Source organism: Hordeum vulgare, chromosome 7H, assembly GCF_904849725.1.
Source record: "Hordeum vulgare subsp. vulgare chromosome 7H, MorexV3_pseudomolecules_assembly, whole genome shotgun sequence".
Lineage (NCBI taxonomy): Eukaryota > Viridiplantae > Streptophyta > Magnoliopsida > Poales > Poaceae > Hordeum > Hordeum vulgare.
Genome location: NC_058524.1, coordinates 135,976,484 through 135,991,538, shown reverse-complemented (window position 1 = coordinate 135,991,538; position 15,055 = coordinate 135,976,484). Strand labels below are relative to the sequence as shown.

General features: G+C 47.2%; 1 protein-coding gene across 1 annotated transcript; it reads left to right on the top strand.

Annotated features, from left to right (window-relative positions):
* Window positions 1–11,055: 11,055 nt before the first annotated feature.
* Window positions 11,056–12,589, top strand: LOC123413223 (very-long-chain 3-oxoacyl-CoA reductase 1-like). Its single transcript, XM_045106166.1, has 4 exons — window positions 11,056–11,407; window positions 11,513–11,801; window positions 12,082–12,151; window positions 12,284–12,589. The coding sequence occupies exons 1-4, from the start codon at window positions 11,056–11,058 to the stop codon at window positions 12,587–12,589; spliced, it is 1,017 nt and encodes a 338-aa protein (XP_044962101.1).
* The last annotated feature ends 2,466 nt before the right edge of the window (window positions 12,590–15,055 follow it).

Sequence of the window (15,055 nt, the reverse complement as noted above, 5' to 3'; positions counted from 1 at the left end):
AGTTGGAGAAACTGACACCCGCCAGTCATCTTTGAGCAACGGAGTTACTCGTAGCGATGAAACCAGTCTCTCGTAAGCGTAGGAGTAATGTCGGTCCGAGCCGCTTCGATCCAACAATATCGCGGAATCAAGAAAAGACTAAGGAGGGCAGCAAAACGCACATCACCGCCCACAAAAACTTTTGTGTTCTACTCGAGAAGACATCTACGCATGAACCTAGCTCATGATGCCACTGTTGGGAAACGTCGCATGGGAAACAAAAATTTTCCTACGCGCACGAAGACCTATCATGGTGATGTCCATCTACGAGAGGGGATGTGTGATCTACGTACCCTTGTAGACCGTACAACAGAAGCGTTAGTGAACGCGGTTGATGTAGTGGAACGTCCTCACGTCCCTCGATCCGCCCCGCGAACCGTCCCGCGATCAGTCCCACGATCTAGTGCCGAACGGACGGCACCTCCGCGTTCAGCACACGTACAGCTCGACGATGATCTCGGCCTTCTTGATCCAACAAGAGAGATGGAGAGGTAGAAGAGTTCTCCGGCAGCGTGACGGCGCTCCAGAGGTTGGTGGTGATCTTATCTCAGCAGGGCTCCGCCCGAGCTCCGCAGAAACGCGATCTAGAGGAAAAACCGTGGAGGTATGTGGTCGGGCTGCCGTGGAAAAGTCGTCTCAAATCATCCCTAAAACCTCCGTATATATAGGGGGAAGAGGGGGAGCCTTGCCTTGGGGTCCAAGGACCCCTAAGGGTTTCAGCCGAGCCAAGGGGGGCAGCCCTCCCCTTCCAAACCGAGTCCAACTAGGTTTGAAAGGAGGAGTCCTTCCCCCTTTTCCCACCTCCTCCTTTTTTTCTTTTCTCTTTGATTTTCTTCCTATGGCGCATAGGGCCTTCTTGGGCTGTCCCACCAGCCCACTAAGGGCTGGTGTGCCACCCCCAATACCTATGGGCTTCCCCGGGATGGGTTGCCCCCCCGGTGAACTCCAGAAACCCATTCGTCATTCCCGGTACATTCCCGGTAACTCCGAAAACCTTCCGGTAATCAAATGAGGTCATCCTATATATCAATCTTCGTTTCCGGACCATTCCGGGAACCCTCGTGACGTCCTTGATCTCATCTGGGACTCCGAACAACATTCGGTAACCAACCATATAACTTAAATACGCATAAAACAACGTCGAACCTTAAGTGTGCAGACCCTGCGGGTTCGAGAACTATGTAGACATGACCCGAGAGACTCCTCGGTCAATATCCAATTGCGGGAACTGGATACCCATATTGGATCCTACATATTCTACGAAGATCTTATCGTTTGAACCTCAGTGCCAAGGATTCATATAATCCCGTATGTCCTTCGCTTTGTCCTTCGGTATGTTACTTGCCCGAGATTCGATCGTCAGTATCCGTATACCTATTTCAATCTCGTTTACTGGCAAGTCTCTTTACTCGTTTCGTAATACAAGATCCCGCAACTTACATTAAGTCACATTGCTTGCAAGGCTTGTGTGTGATGTTGTATTACCGAGTGGGCCCCGAGATACCTCTCCGTCACACGGAGTGACAAATCCCAGTCTCGATCCATACTAACTCAACGAACACCTTCGGAGATACCTGTAGAGCATCTTTATAGTCACTCAGTTACGTTGCGACGTTTGATACACACAAAGTATTCCTCCGGTGTCAGTGAGTTATATGATCTTATGGTCATAGGAACAAATACTTGACACGCAGAAAACAGTAGCAACAAAATGACACGATCAACATGCTACGTCTATTAGTTTGGGTCTAGTCCATCACGTGATTCTCCTAATGACGTGATCCAGTTATCAAGCAACAACACCTTGTTCATAATCAGAAGACACTGACTATCTTTGATCAACTGGCTAGCCAACTAGAGGCTTGCTAGGGACAGTGTTTTGTCTATGTATCCACACATGTATTTAAGTCTTCATTCAATACAATTATAGCATGGATAATAAACGATTATCTTGATACATGAATTATAATAATAACTATATTTATTATTGCCTCTAGGGCATAATTTCAACACCGAGCGCGTCCGCAGACGTATGGAGGGTATTTTGAGGCGTTAAGCTGTAGATGCATTTGGGCCTAATCGGCATATTTTGAGGGCTAAATTTTAAAGAGTAGAATAAATAAACGAGTCAATAAGAGACGTGTGCACGCTCCAAAAATTGTAAATCCGAACCTTATGCACGTAGACAACAAAAGAAGACATGTAGCGTCAAGAAACTATTTTTTGTATACTCTTCACGGCTGAGTTTGTCTCTATTTTCTCCCTATGTATATTAAATTCAGATTTAAATTTGTGTTGGATTGTAAGCAAATATTCGGTCATCTCGCTCTATTTTTCCAACAATTGTTACAACCTCTTTTCAGGGTAGTTCCGTGCATTGGTATCAAGGTAGCATCCAAAATGCTTGTAGAACCACTAGCGATCTAACTAATAACGTCCCTTGGTGCTTTCTACCAGCGGACGTTATTAGTTAGAACGTTAGTGGATCCACCTCCTTCTACCGTCTCTCAGGTGGTCAATAACATAGAGGGGAATCCTCCAGGTGCCTCGACTTCGTCCGTAGTTTAGCTTTTCTTCTTCTCTCGCATGGCACGCGGATGGTGGTGCTTCATCTTTGGATGGGCCTTTCAGGTTTCGATCCTTATCGTGTTCGTCCATCGAGAGAGAGTCGGCGAAGTTCGAGCATTGTTCCTATCCTCTTCTTGGGACGGCGAGGTTAGGGTTTCTCGATGTGTGTGTGCACGATGACGAGATTTGGTGTTAGACACTTTAGATCGGTTCAAGGGTTCAATGGTGATGACAGCGGATCTCGGAAGATGGTCCTTAGGGGCACACACACGAAGATTTTTTGTTATTGACAAGGTCAAGATGACACAGGTAGGGGAGCGACGATAGTGACGTGTCGACGACTCAGTCTATTGGCAGTTGTGTTCGGTGGTGCGTTATCCTCATGTGATTTTATTATGATTTGGGTGCTTTGTACTGTTTATGAATCTTGATAATAGATCTAGGTTATTTTTCACGAAAAATGCTTGCAAACCGGAGCCTTTCTCGACTTGGCATGTGCTTTTGTAAGTATTATTCACAACCAATATAAAATGCACAGAATGTATATGCATGGAATGTATATCCAAGTGAGAATAAGCGTTAGGGAGGTTACTGATAAATTACATCGAGTTAGGTGTGCAGGCGGGCATGTAAATGCAAATTAATCGTTGCTTTGATGCTGCCCATGCGATTTTGATCTGATGGCCGAGGACAGAACGGATGCATGGATATACATCTCCCTCCGATGCATAGGATATGTTGCCTTTATATTGTTACAACTAATTGTATCTTCATTTCGAAAGCTACAGTATCAGCTTTCAACACATAGAAGCGGTACATGAGTGCCGGAAGCATAATGGTGCATGGAGTTGTCCAGTAACTAGAGGATAGTGGGCGTGAGAGGAACAAGGATGACACGATGTCTTTTTCCCGGAGGGACACAATGAGTAACATGTTTGGTGGAGAAGATTAATTAAAGAATTAGGAATGAATGTCTGCAGTGTATGTAAAAAAGACGAAGATGTATGTCTACAATGTACTGTAAAAGAAGGATGTATGCCTACATTGGAAGTTGTCGAGTATTACTTGCACCTGTGGCAAAAGGGTGGAGGACGTGTTTGTGTGCCTGAAAAATAATTATCTTTATAATCAGCTTATAAATAGTAAACCCATGGAAAGCTTTTTTTTTTATGGATTTACAAAAAAAGCTTATAAATAGTAAATCCATCAGTTTGCTATTTAACAGTTGCCTGTTTTTCAGTGTGCAACAATCTGATTTTCCTATAATGATCTAATAGCTCCATCGTGATGGCGGCACTTACATATGACTCTTTTCATAGATCTGCATACAATCACCTCATGATAGAAATCAAGAAGCTTTTGGAATCGCATGATTTTATTCGACAGAAGATTGATCGTCATCAAAATAAAGTTGCTCATAGTCTAGCTAATATAGGTTGCTCTGAAGGTAGCACCGCGTGTTGGTTGCGCCGTGTTCCACACTGTATCACTCATCTTGTTTTAGCAGACTGTAACACTATTTCAAAGAAATAAAACTCTTTTATTTCGTTAAAAAAAATAGTTGCCTGTTTTTCTTTTCCATTTCAGTTTTTATATTGTATATTTATTCTGTCTTTTTTATTTCTTTCTCTACGTATCAGTCATTTTCGTGTGTGAGTGAACGTGTGCGTGTGCACATTCTCAAAAGAAGACGTGTGTGTGCTTGTGTAATGGTGTGTGCGCTTTCTTTCTTTGTGTGCGCGTGTTCTTTTGTGTGCATGCATTCTTTTTTTAAATCTTTGCATTCATGTTTCTTTAGAGCAAGTACAATAGAGCTGAGTGAGCTGGCTATAAGAAATAAACTAATATATTTTTATTTAGTTAGAGGAAAGAGAAGAGGAGAGAGAAGGTAAACGGACTCTTAGCTAAGAACCAGCTCTAGCACGTGCTCCTAGGTCTTTTGTGAGTATGAAAGGTGAACCATATAATAAAAGAGTAGTACATTTTTCAATGAACTATTGTACATGTTGACTATAAGATGTGCTATAAATGACATGACAATGACTTAGCCAGCAGCTGACTATACTATTGTACTTGCTCTTAGCGGTGTGTATGTATGTGTTGTGTGTATGTGTGTGTCTTCGTGTATCTATGTGCATGTGTGCGCACACACTCACATGTGTGCGCATACGTGTGCATGTTAGTATATACATGTATGTGGTGAAGTGAGCAAGTTAGATGGTTAACCTTTTCTAGTGGAACCAGCCCATCGAAATTTAAGTTCTAGATCTACTATTGAGTATATTGATTAGTTAAGAAACATAAGATAGATTAGGAATTATTCTGTCTTGTCTTGTACTTCAAATTAATCATATACTCCTATATATATATATGTTTACGAGGTTCAATCAATACAACAATTATTCCATCAATCTCTCTATTCCTATTCAACATGGTATGTGTCGCAAGTTTCTAGATCTAGCCGCCGCCCGCCGCTTCTGCACCACGCGCCGCCCCCGGGGTGAACGGTCTCCATGACCGTCGCCGGGGGCCGCATCGCCAGTACCTACGGTTCATCCGCCGGTTATGTTGACCGGCCGCCCTAGAGAGTCTTTTAGTCTCTTGATCCGGGTTTTCTCTCTCATGCCAGTCTCTTGATCGGCGTTCTTCCTTTTTGGTTTTCCGATCTAAGATCGGTTTGCGTCGCCTGCCGCCGCCGTCGCCCACCGCGCATCTACTTCGACATCGGCACGATCCAGCCTCTACACCGACATGACGGCCTCACGCGATGCGGCGGCCCCTTCTGGCCATCGACCGCGCGTCTTCCCATTGTCGTTCTGCACCGACCGTCGCCACCCTTCTCCGACCGGAACTGCTTCATCATCACCCGCCTCCACCGTCGCCTCGTATGGTCGCGCACCGGCTGCCTCGGGTCGGCTGCCTGCTCCGGCCGCGTCGGCTACCTCGGGTCGGCTACCGACTCCGACCGCATCCGCCTCCCCGCTTGCGTCGAGCCGGTTGCGTCGGGTCGGCAACCAGCTCCGGCTGCGCCGGCTGCCTCGGGCCGGCTGTCGGCTCCGGCCGCATCGGCCTTGCCGCCTGCCTCGGGTCGGCTACGTCGGCACCCGGCTCCGGCCGCATCGGCCTCGCCACCTGCGTCGGGCCGGCTGCCGGATCCAGCCGCATCGGCCTCATCGGCTGGGCTCACTGCCTGCCTTAGGTCGGCTGCTGGCTGGCAGCTATGTCGGCCTCGCCAGCTGTGTCGTCGGCCGCATCAAGCCGGCTGCCGGCTTCGCCTGCGATCGTCATGGCCGTCCTCAACTCGGACGCCGCCAGCCCGCCTCCATCGAGCGACGTCCCCGAAATCGCGTGCGATCGGATTGATCACTCGCCCGTCCGTGATCCACCTCATCTATGCCATGCAACCGATCTGGCCCATCGGTTGCGCGTGCCTTCGCAGGTCCCGTGAAGACTGTCCCGAGTAAAGCGCGCCACTCCACCGATCGAGCAATGGGCTACCACTGCGTCGCTCATCGGGCCGCAGCGCCGCCGCCCCGTGGTTCTTCCCTCGGCTGCATGAATCGCGCACTACCGCTACGCTACCCCGTCGGGCATCGCATTGCGGCACGCGGTCTACGCCGCCGTCCCTGCCGTTAGGCCAGCACCGCCGCCACCGCTCTCCTTTGGCGGCGCTGCAACTCGCTCACCCGAGCCGCACCGGCCGTCAACCCCCTTCGTCATTCGTCCACCACCAGCTCCTCGCCAGCGTCGATGTCATCTACCCTGACTCCTCGACATGACGTACAACTTGTGGAGGTCCCTCATCTACGCATGCCCGGTGCTGGCAACATCGAAGCGTGCCTTCGTCCCCGGCGTGTTCCCAGGCGTGGCAAACCTGGAGCGACGCATCGTCAACATCGTCTTTGTCCATCTACGCATGCCCGGTGCTGGCAACTGATACGTCTCAAACGTATCTATAATTTTTGATGGTTTCATGCTGTTATCTTGTCATCTTTGGATGTTTTATGTACCTTTTATATCTTTTTTGGGACTAACTTATTAATTCAGTGCCAAGTGCCAGTTCCTGTTTTTTCTGTGTTTTTGGGTCTTTTCAGATCTGATTTTGGAACGGGAGTCCAAACGGAATAAAATCCCCGAAATGATTTTTTCCCGAACGGAAGAAGATCAAGGGGCCTGTGGGCCAAGCCAGGAGGGCTCCAGGGAGCCCACAAGCCCCCACTCCGCCACCAGGGGGAGGCCGCGGTGGCAGGGCGTGTGGCCTCCCTGAGCGCCCCTGACCTAGATCTTTGGCCTATATATTCCCTAAAATACAACAAAAAATCAGGGGAGCCTCGAAAATACTTTTCCGCCGCCGCAAGCTTCCGTTTCCGCGAGATCTCATCTGGAGACCCTTCCCGGCGTCCTGCCGGAGGGGACATTGGAGTTGGAGGGCTTCATCATCATCATCATCGCCCCTCCAATGACTCGTGAGAGGTTCACTTCAGACCTACGGGTCCGTAGTTAGTAGCTAGATGGCTTCTTCTCTCTCTTGGATCTTCAATACAAAGTTCTCCATGATCTTCATGAAGATCTATCCGATGTAATCTTCTTTGGCGGTGTGTTTGTCGAGATCCGATGAATTGTGGATTTGTGATCAGATTATCTATGATATATATTTGAGTCTTTGCTGATTTCTTATATGCATGATTTGATATCCTTGTAAGTCTCTCCGAGTCTTGGGTTTTGTTTGGCCAACTAGATCTATGATTCTTGCAATGGGAGAAGTGCTTGGTTCTGGGTTCTTACCATGTGGTGACCTTTCCGAGTGACAGTAGGGGCAGCAAGGCACACATTGAGTGGTTGCCATCAAGGGTAACAAGGTGGGCTCTGTCGTTGATATGAGATTGTCCATCTACATCATGTCATCTTGCTTAAGGCGTTACTCTGTTCTTTTGGACTTAATACACTAGATGCATGCTGGATAGCGGTCGACGTGTGGAGTAATAGTAGTAGATGCAGAAAGTATCGGTCTACTTGTTTTGGACGTGATACCTATAGATATAATCATTGCCATAGATATCGTCACGACTTTGCGCGGTTTTATCAATTGCTCGACAGTAATTTGTTCACCCACCGTCTACTTGCTTTCATGAGAGAAGCCACTAGTAAACACTACAGCCCCCGGGTCTATTCACATCTATCGTTTACACCTCCGCTTTTACTTTGCTTTGTTACTTTGTTGCTTTCAGTTCTCACTTGACGGAAAATCTATAAGGGATTGACAACCCCTTCATAGCGTTGGGAGCAGGTTCTTTGTGTTTGTGCATGCTCTTGTGATACTCCTCCACTGGATCGATACCTTGGTTCTCAAACTGAGGGAAATACTTACCACCGCTACGCTACATCATCCTTTCCGCTTCGAGGGAACACCAACGCAAGGCTCCAAGGCCACAGGGGAAATCCTTTGCATATTTGCCTAGGAAGTCCCTTAAGGCGTAGCCGTAGCAGAAGGATTCCTGGTGCCGTCGACACGACTATTTCTGGCGATGTTGGAAGGTCTTTTGTTGCAGTACCAGAAGTATTTCTGGCGCCGTTGCCAGGGAAGCACAACTGACATTAGCAACACCGATGCGTGCCTTCGTCCATGAATTGTCCCCGGGCTTGGCAAATCCGGCGCGACGCCTCGACAACTACGTCTCCTTCTCGGCATCACTATTTCGACATCACTGCGCCCATAACTGACTCGGCGCCTCCTTGCGCCCGCGGCTCCATGGCGACTTCCTCGATACCGGCTACCCTGACTCGACATCGACCACGGCGTTCTTCGCACGACTACCTCGACCACGGATACACCACCCTACACTCTCGACTACCTCGACATCGACACGAAGGGCTACCGCCTTGCTTGAGCAACCTCGTCGGCTTCCACTCCAGCCACAACTTTCGCGATGCATCAACCGTTACGACTGTGGGGGATGACCGTTGGCTTACCTTCGGATTCTTCACCAGTCTCACCGTCTGCGTCGCTACCGTTGTGACTGCGGGGGGATGTTGAGTATATTGATTAGTTAGGAAACATAAGATAGACTAAGAATTATTCTGGCTTGTCTTGTACTTCAAGTTGATCATGTACTCCTATATATATGTCCACGAGGCTCAAGCAATACAACAACTATTCCACAAATCGCTCTATTCCTGTTCAAAACCTATGTTGGTGCTAGTATTTTTTAAATTTATTCCAGACTTCTAACAATGTATATTTAGTGGGAGAAGTTTTTTTTTCGATCGACTACGGAAGGTGCTTGTAGTGTCCTCGTGAATCTTAAGATGATGTGTCAATTATATCTCATGAAGATTCCCACAAAGATAAAATATATGTATGCGTTTATAAAAATAAATGTATATCCGTATGGTCATACGTATTGTGTTCAATAAAATATTTACCGCGGACACATCACACTTTAATGTGAGATGCATATTGTTTTCAACACACGAAGAGACAATTAATTTCCAACACAAACATTAGATATAACATAAAAACATACACTCAAAAGCAATATGTGTCCAAATCATAGTAATGTCTGAAAATTGCACAATTATTTGCTTCTTTTGCATATTATAAAGCAATGTAATTTCCATAAAGAAAAATGTCATAATGTATTTTTTTTCACTTTTCTCAGATAAACCGATGCTCTTAGTTCATTCTTTCTGAAAAAAACTTCTCTTTACGTTTTTGTTTTTGTTCTTATTCTTGTTTCTTGGTCATGGTTAAGTTTTTTTGTTGTTTCTTTACTACATATTACTCCCTCCGTTTCAAAATATAAGACTTTTTAGAGATTTTATTAGAAAGCTACATACGGAGCAAAATGAGTGAATCTACACTCTAAAATATGTCTATGTACATCCGTATGTAGTTTATAATGCAATCTCTAAAAGGTCTTATATTTAGAAACGGGGGGAGTATGTAAATATTTTTGTGTTTTACGGGGTCTTGACTCACGAAGCGTTTTCTTCCCTCATCCTGTCTATCTACCTCACGGACCCTTTGTTTTGGACCGGCGGTGGTAGGGTGCGTTTTTTTACTTTAGGTTTGATCCCCTGCCGTCGGTGGTGGGGCGATGGCACTGTCGTCTGCATGGGGTAACTCCTCCTCACATCGTCCATGTTCTAACGATGATTCTTGGCATCATTGGGAGGCACATAGAGGGTGGTGTGTTCTCAAATCTGGTTCTTTGGGTTGAGTTTTTTCTTTGCAGGCTTGTCTCGATGGCGGTGTCCCAGGAGCGGAGTGGATAGTGCAGGTGTGCGTCTTGGTCCCTCTGGCTCTAGTTTTGGCTGGCGAAAGTTGGCTAGCTTCGGGCATGCGAGAGTTGTGTTCCCAGGCTCGAAATGGCTGAGTCTAGGGTGTAGTACATGCCCTCTAGTGTTTTGTTCTCCAGGACGACAATTTGCTTGGCCGATCACGGTCACTGGAATCTTCGGTTTACATTGACGACTTCAGAACCGTCGCTTCTACAAGTCCTTGAGTTCCAACTAGTTTCCTCCCCCGAGATCACACTGCCCGAGATGAAGGCCTAGAGGCGGTAAACTTTGCTCACAACACATCGACAACGGATGTAGAGGAAGTAAACTTCGGCTCCCCAAATTTTTTGGATGTATTTTTTAATTTCTGTAAGAGTTTCTTTAAGGGTTCATGGTACTTAGGCCCTGTTTGGATTCATCCAGTTTATATAATCTGGTTTTTATAAGCTATTATGTTTCCAAACAGGACAGTTTATACTATAGATTATAAAAACTAGATGACCAGATTATTAAAAACTCATAAGCTACTCTAACCCAACTAAAATCAGATTATGGATTAATAAAGACATGTTACCCTTATTAACTTTGAGCTATTTACAAGGTACTGCCACCGCACCGTTTTCCCATCGCAAAAAAAAAACAGAGGGCAAACATGTCATTGCACAATTTAAAAGTTGGTTTACAGTTTATATAATCTGGCCTCCAAACATGCCCACCTAGATTATTTTTATAAACCAGTTTATATAATCTATGTTCATAAACCAGATTATTATAATCTATTATGGTTTCAAACAGGGCCTTAATATGACTTTTACCTTTTTACATAAAAATATTTTTGCATTTAATCAAAATTTTCAGTTTCTTTCCATTTTCTACCGTGTTATATCTCCTCATGAGTTAGTCCAATCCACAAATACACATCTCTTCTAGATAGAGAGGTCTAATTAGCATAGCTGCCAAAGTAACAACCACCTTCAAACCCCTCACAAAAAAAGAAAAAAAAGAAAAGAAAACAACCACCGTCAAATATTAATCGAAGGCTAATTGAAAGTGATCAAAGTTTCAGGCAAGCGATGCATGGATGATTCCCTTAATCTGTCTATTTATACGCGAGAACCTCTAGCGCTTTTAGGACACACAACGACAAGCCCGCGGCGTGAGAGAGAGATGACGGGCGGCGACACGCTCCTCCGGCAGGAGGCATGGTTCGTCTCCCTGGCCACCCTCGGCGCTCTGTACTCGGCATCCGTGGTGCTCCGCCTCCTTTCACACCTCGCCCTCCTCCTGCGCCGCCCGACGGACCTCCGCCGCCGCTACGGGGCATGGGCCGTCGTGACCGGTCCAACGTCCGGCATCGGCGAGTCCTTGGCACTGGAGCTGGCGCGGAGGGGCCTCAACCTCGTCCTCGTTGGCCGCGATCCCGCCAAGCTCCAGGACATCTCCGAGACCATCTCCAAGACCCGCGCCGTGCAGACCAAGACCGTCGTGTTCGACCTCTCGCTAGTTGCCACTCCTCAAGGTGAATGACGAACCCACACGCACCGCACAGCACAACCATCCATGTTGCATGTGAATCATGATGGAGCTGACTGTAATTAATGAAGACGGCAATCATATTTGGCAGGGGACGAGGCGATGCGGCGGCTCCGGGAGGCCGTGGAGGGGCTGGACGTGGGGCTGTTGGTGAACAACGCCGGGGTGGCCAAGCCATGCGCGGTGTACCTGCACGAGATGGACGTGGATGCGTGGGTGCGGAAGATACGGGTGAACCTGTGGGCGCTGACGGAGGTGACGGCTGCGGTGCTGCCGGGGATGGTGCAGCGGGGCAGGGGCGCCGTCGTCAACATCGGCTCCGGGTCGTCGGAGGCCATCCCTTCCTTCCCCCTCTACTCTGTCTACGCGGCTTCCAAACGGTACCCCAAACCACTAGACATATCTGGGATTTTGGTGTAGGTGGTTGGTCGTCATGCTATTGAATTCTCTCTCTTGCGGTGCTCATGCACAATGCATGCACCTTTTCCCTCGCACGAGCTCTCTGGATTTTCTTAGATAAATATAAGAAGATGGCTTGCATATTTCAATATAAATTACATATGGACTAAAATGAGTGAGCAAACACACTAAAAATCTCCATATAACATTTTATAACAGTAGTGAACAAAGGGAGTACATCACACCGGATTTTAATTTCAGGTACGTTGCGCAGTTCTCCAGGAGCCTTTACGTTGAGTACAGAAGCAAAGGGATCGACGTGCAGTGCCAGGTGAGTATATATGCAGCCGTCCAGCATTTCACCCAAGACAATCCTGCTGAAGAAAAATTGCGGGCAGTTTCTTGTTCCTAGCTACATTTCATATCATATCATATCATAATTTTACTTTACGAGCAAGCGCAGGTCCCGCTGTTCGTGGAGACGAAGATGACGTGGAGAGCCGCGAAACGCGGCGAGCGAGGCCTGTTGTCGCGGCTGATCATGCCGACGTCGGACGCGTACGCGCGGGCGGCGGGGCGCTGGGTCGGGCACGGCCCGCTCTGCATGCCCAATCTGGGCCACCGGCTCCAGTGGTATCTCTGCCGCATCGCGCCGGACCGGCTCCTCGACGCGCTGCGCCTGCGCGAGAACTTGCGGCAGAGGGCCGTCTTCCAGCGGCTCAGGCCGCCGAGGGAGCCGTCGCACGCTAACGGCGGCAAGCAGAGCTGAGCTTGGCCCTGAGCGCGTGCATACGGCATGGCTGGAAGAACCTATGACGTGTCATATAATGCTATGTATTATCTGTATCTCTGAGCCGCGGTTTAGTTTAAATATCGCAGTCGATGCATATGCGTGACGTATTTTTTTTAGAAAATGCATTTCATAACATTGAAAAGAGAGAGAGTTGTTACAATCCTCTTAGAAGGCTATTACAGGTTGAAAATCAGTCAACATCCCATGTTTGGGGTGATGGCTCTAAGCCCTAAAGCACCAGCGCTTGCCTAGAGCGGCCTTGTTTTTAATCTTTGTACGCAAGGTGTTCATCGATTGTTGTCCTCCGTTGAAAATGTAATTGATGGTTGTTTCCATTACATCCATGGAACGAGCAGGGTCATGGTGCCCAGGCCTTTGCGCATGGGCGTTGGGACAAATTGCCGTGCTGAGTGCCACTAGTCTTGTAGTAAGGGCTTGTTGTCTGGTGGGGCGCATGAAATCCTTGGCCAGCGCAGCGCTTCATACCAGATCTGTGTGGCGAAGGGGCATACGAGGATGTGTTGGTGCATGGTCTCAGGTGCCTGGTCACAGAGGGGGCATCATGCAGGGTGTTGCAGCCCTCGGCGGACAAACCGGTCTGCGGTCCAGCATCGGTCAAGCTGGGTAAGCCAGTGGAAGAAACGAACGCGCGGAGGCGCCCAATTTTTCCAAGTGAGCTTCCAAGCTGGGCAAGTTGTGGATTCAACAAAGGTGGCAGTGTATGCAGATTTGGCGGAGTAGACGCCATTTGCGTTCAATTTCCATGTGAGGGATCCGGCTCAATAGAAAGGGTTGTCCCATCGATCATGTGCCAAAGCCGGAGGTATTGGCCGATTTCATGGATGCCCACCATGCCCTAGATGTCTTGTGCCCAGCGGTTGGTGAAAGCACAATTGCTCCCTAAGGTGGTTTTGGTAATTAATCACAACATTTGCATCATTGGACTAATGAGTTTATTCAAGTATATTTCAGAAAAGTTTAAAGATGCTTTGGCTATATGATTGTGAGGAGATGCCCCTTGATGCAAGGAAGGAATATGATTGGCTGAAGCTTCAAGCAAGAAGACTCTACATTTTATATTTGTGAGAAATCACTTTGAGTCCATAGGAAAGTCAATACTATTAAAAGGGGATGATGTATTATGATGAATTGGTTGCTCAAGTGCTTAGAGGTAGCCATAAAAAATACTCAGCCATTCTCTCACAAAAATATCTGTGTCCAAACCCAAATCAGCAAAATCGGTGCCACCAACAATTTTCATTCGGCCCTACCGATTTTACACTTGACAGAACCTATGCAAAACCCTACCATCTCGGTACCACCAGCATTCCTATTGGTGCCACCAAGATTCAGTGACCAACTCGCTGTTGAGAATATTTTAAGAATCAAAATTTTTGAGTTTGGAATCGGTCTCACCGAGATTTGGAAACTGGTCTAGGTCATCGTATCGATACCACCGAGATTCATATATCGGTCTCACCGAGAATTCAAAAGTTGCCACATTTAGTGCAACTCGGTACCACCAAGATTCATTTCAGTGTCACCGAGTTGGACAATAATGTTGTAACAGTTCGATTTTGGGGGATGCCTATATATACCCGTCTACCTACCTCTCATGCGTAGAGGAAGCACTCAGAACACACTTACACTTGCCAGATCCATATTTCTGAGAGAGAGCCACCTAGTCATGTGTTGAGATCAAGAGTTTCCATTCCAACCATTTGAACCTTGATTTTTGTCCTTCCCAAGTTGCTTTTCACATGACCAGTCTCTCCTACCCCTGTCAAATCTGAGAGAGAGTGATTGAGTGTTGAGGAGACTATCTTTTGAAGCACAAGAGCAAGGAGTTCATCATTCTACCACATCTATTACCTTTTGGAGAGTGGTGCCTCCTAGTTTGGTTAGGTGTTGCTTGGGAGCCTCCTACTTCGTGTTGTGGAGTTGAACCAAGATGTTTGTAAGGGCAAAGAGATCGCGTACTTCGTGAAGATCTACTGTGAGTTAGGCTAGTCCTGTGTGGACGGAAGCCGTGGTGGAATAGACAAGGTCGCTTCTTTGTGGACCCCTTGTGGGTGGAGCCCTCTGTGGACTCTCGCAGTCGTTCCCTTCGTGGGTTGAAGTCTCCACTAACATGGATGTACGATAGCGCCACCTATCGGAACCATGCCAAAAATTGCCGTGTCAACCTTTGCGTTTGATCTCCCTATCTTACCCTCTACTTTACACTTGCATGTTTTACTTTTCGCCACTATACTCTTAGGTGTGCATGTGCAGGGTGTACTTGACTAGTCATATTGTTAAAACTGGCCCACACTTAAAATTGGGAAAAGGCTAAGTTTTTATCTTGTCAAGTAGTCTAATCACCCCCCTCTAGACATACTTTCGATCCTACAAGTAGTATCAGAGCTTTGGTCTCCATTGCATTGGTTTCAAAACCTAGGA

Bases quoted from the DNA above. Each gene is read 5' to 3' on its own strand.
- LOC123413223 (XM_045106166.1), top strand. From the start codon at position 11,056: ATGACGGGCGGCGACACGCTCCTCCGGCAGGAGGCATGGTTCGTCTCC. The intron at 11,408-11,512 runs GTGAATGACGAA...CATATTTGGCAG, and splicing joins GCTAGTTGCCACTCCTCAAG to GGGACGAGGCGATGCGGCGG. The intron at 12,152-12,283 runs GTGAGTATATAT...GAGCAAGCGCAG, and splicing joins GGATCGACGTGCAGTGCCAG to GTCCCGCTGTTCGTGGAGAC.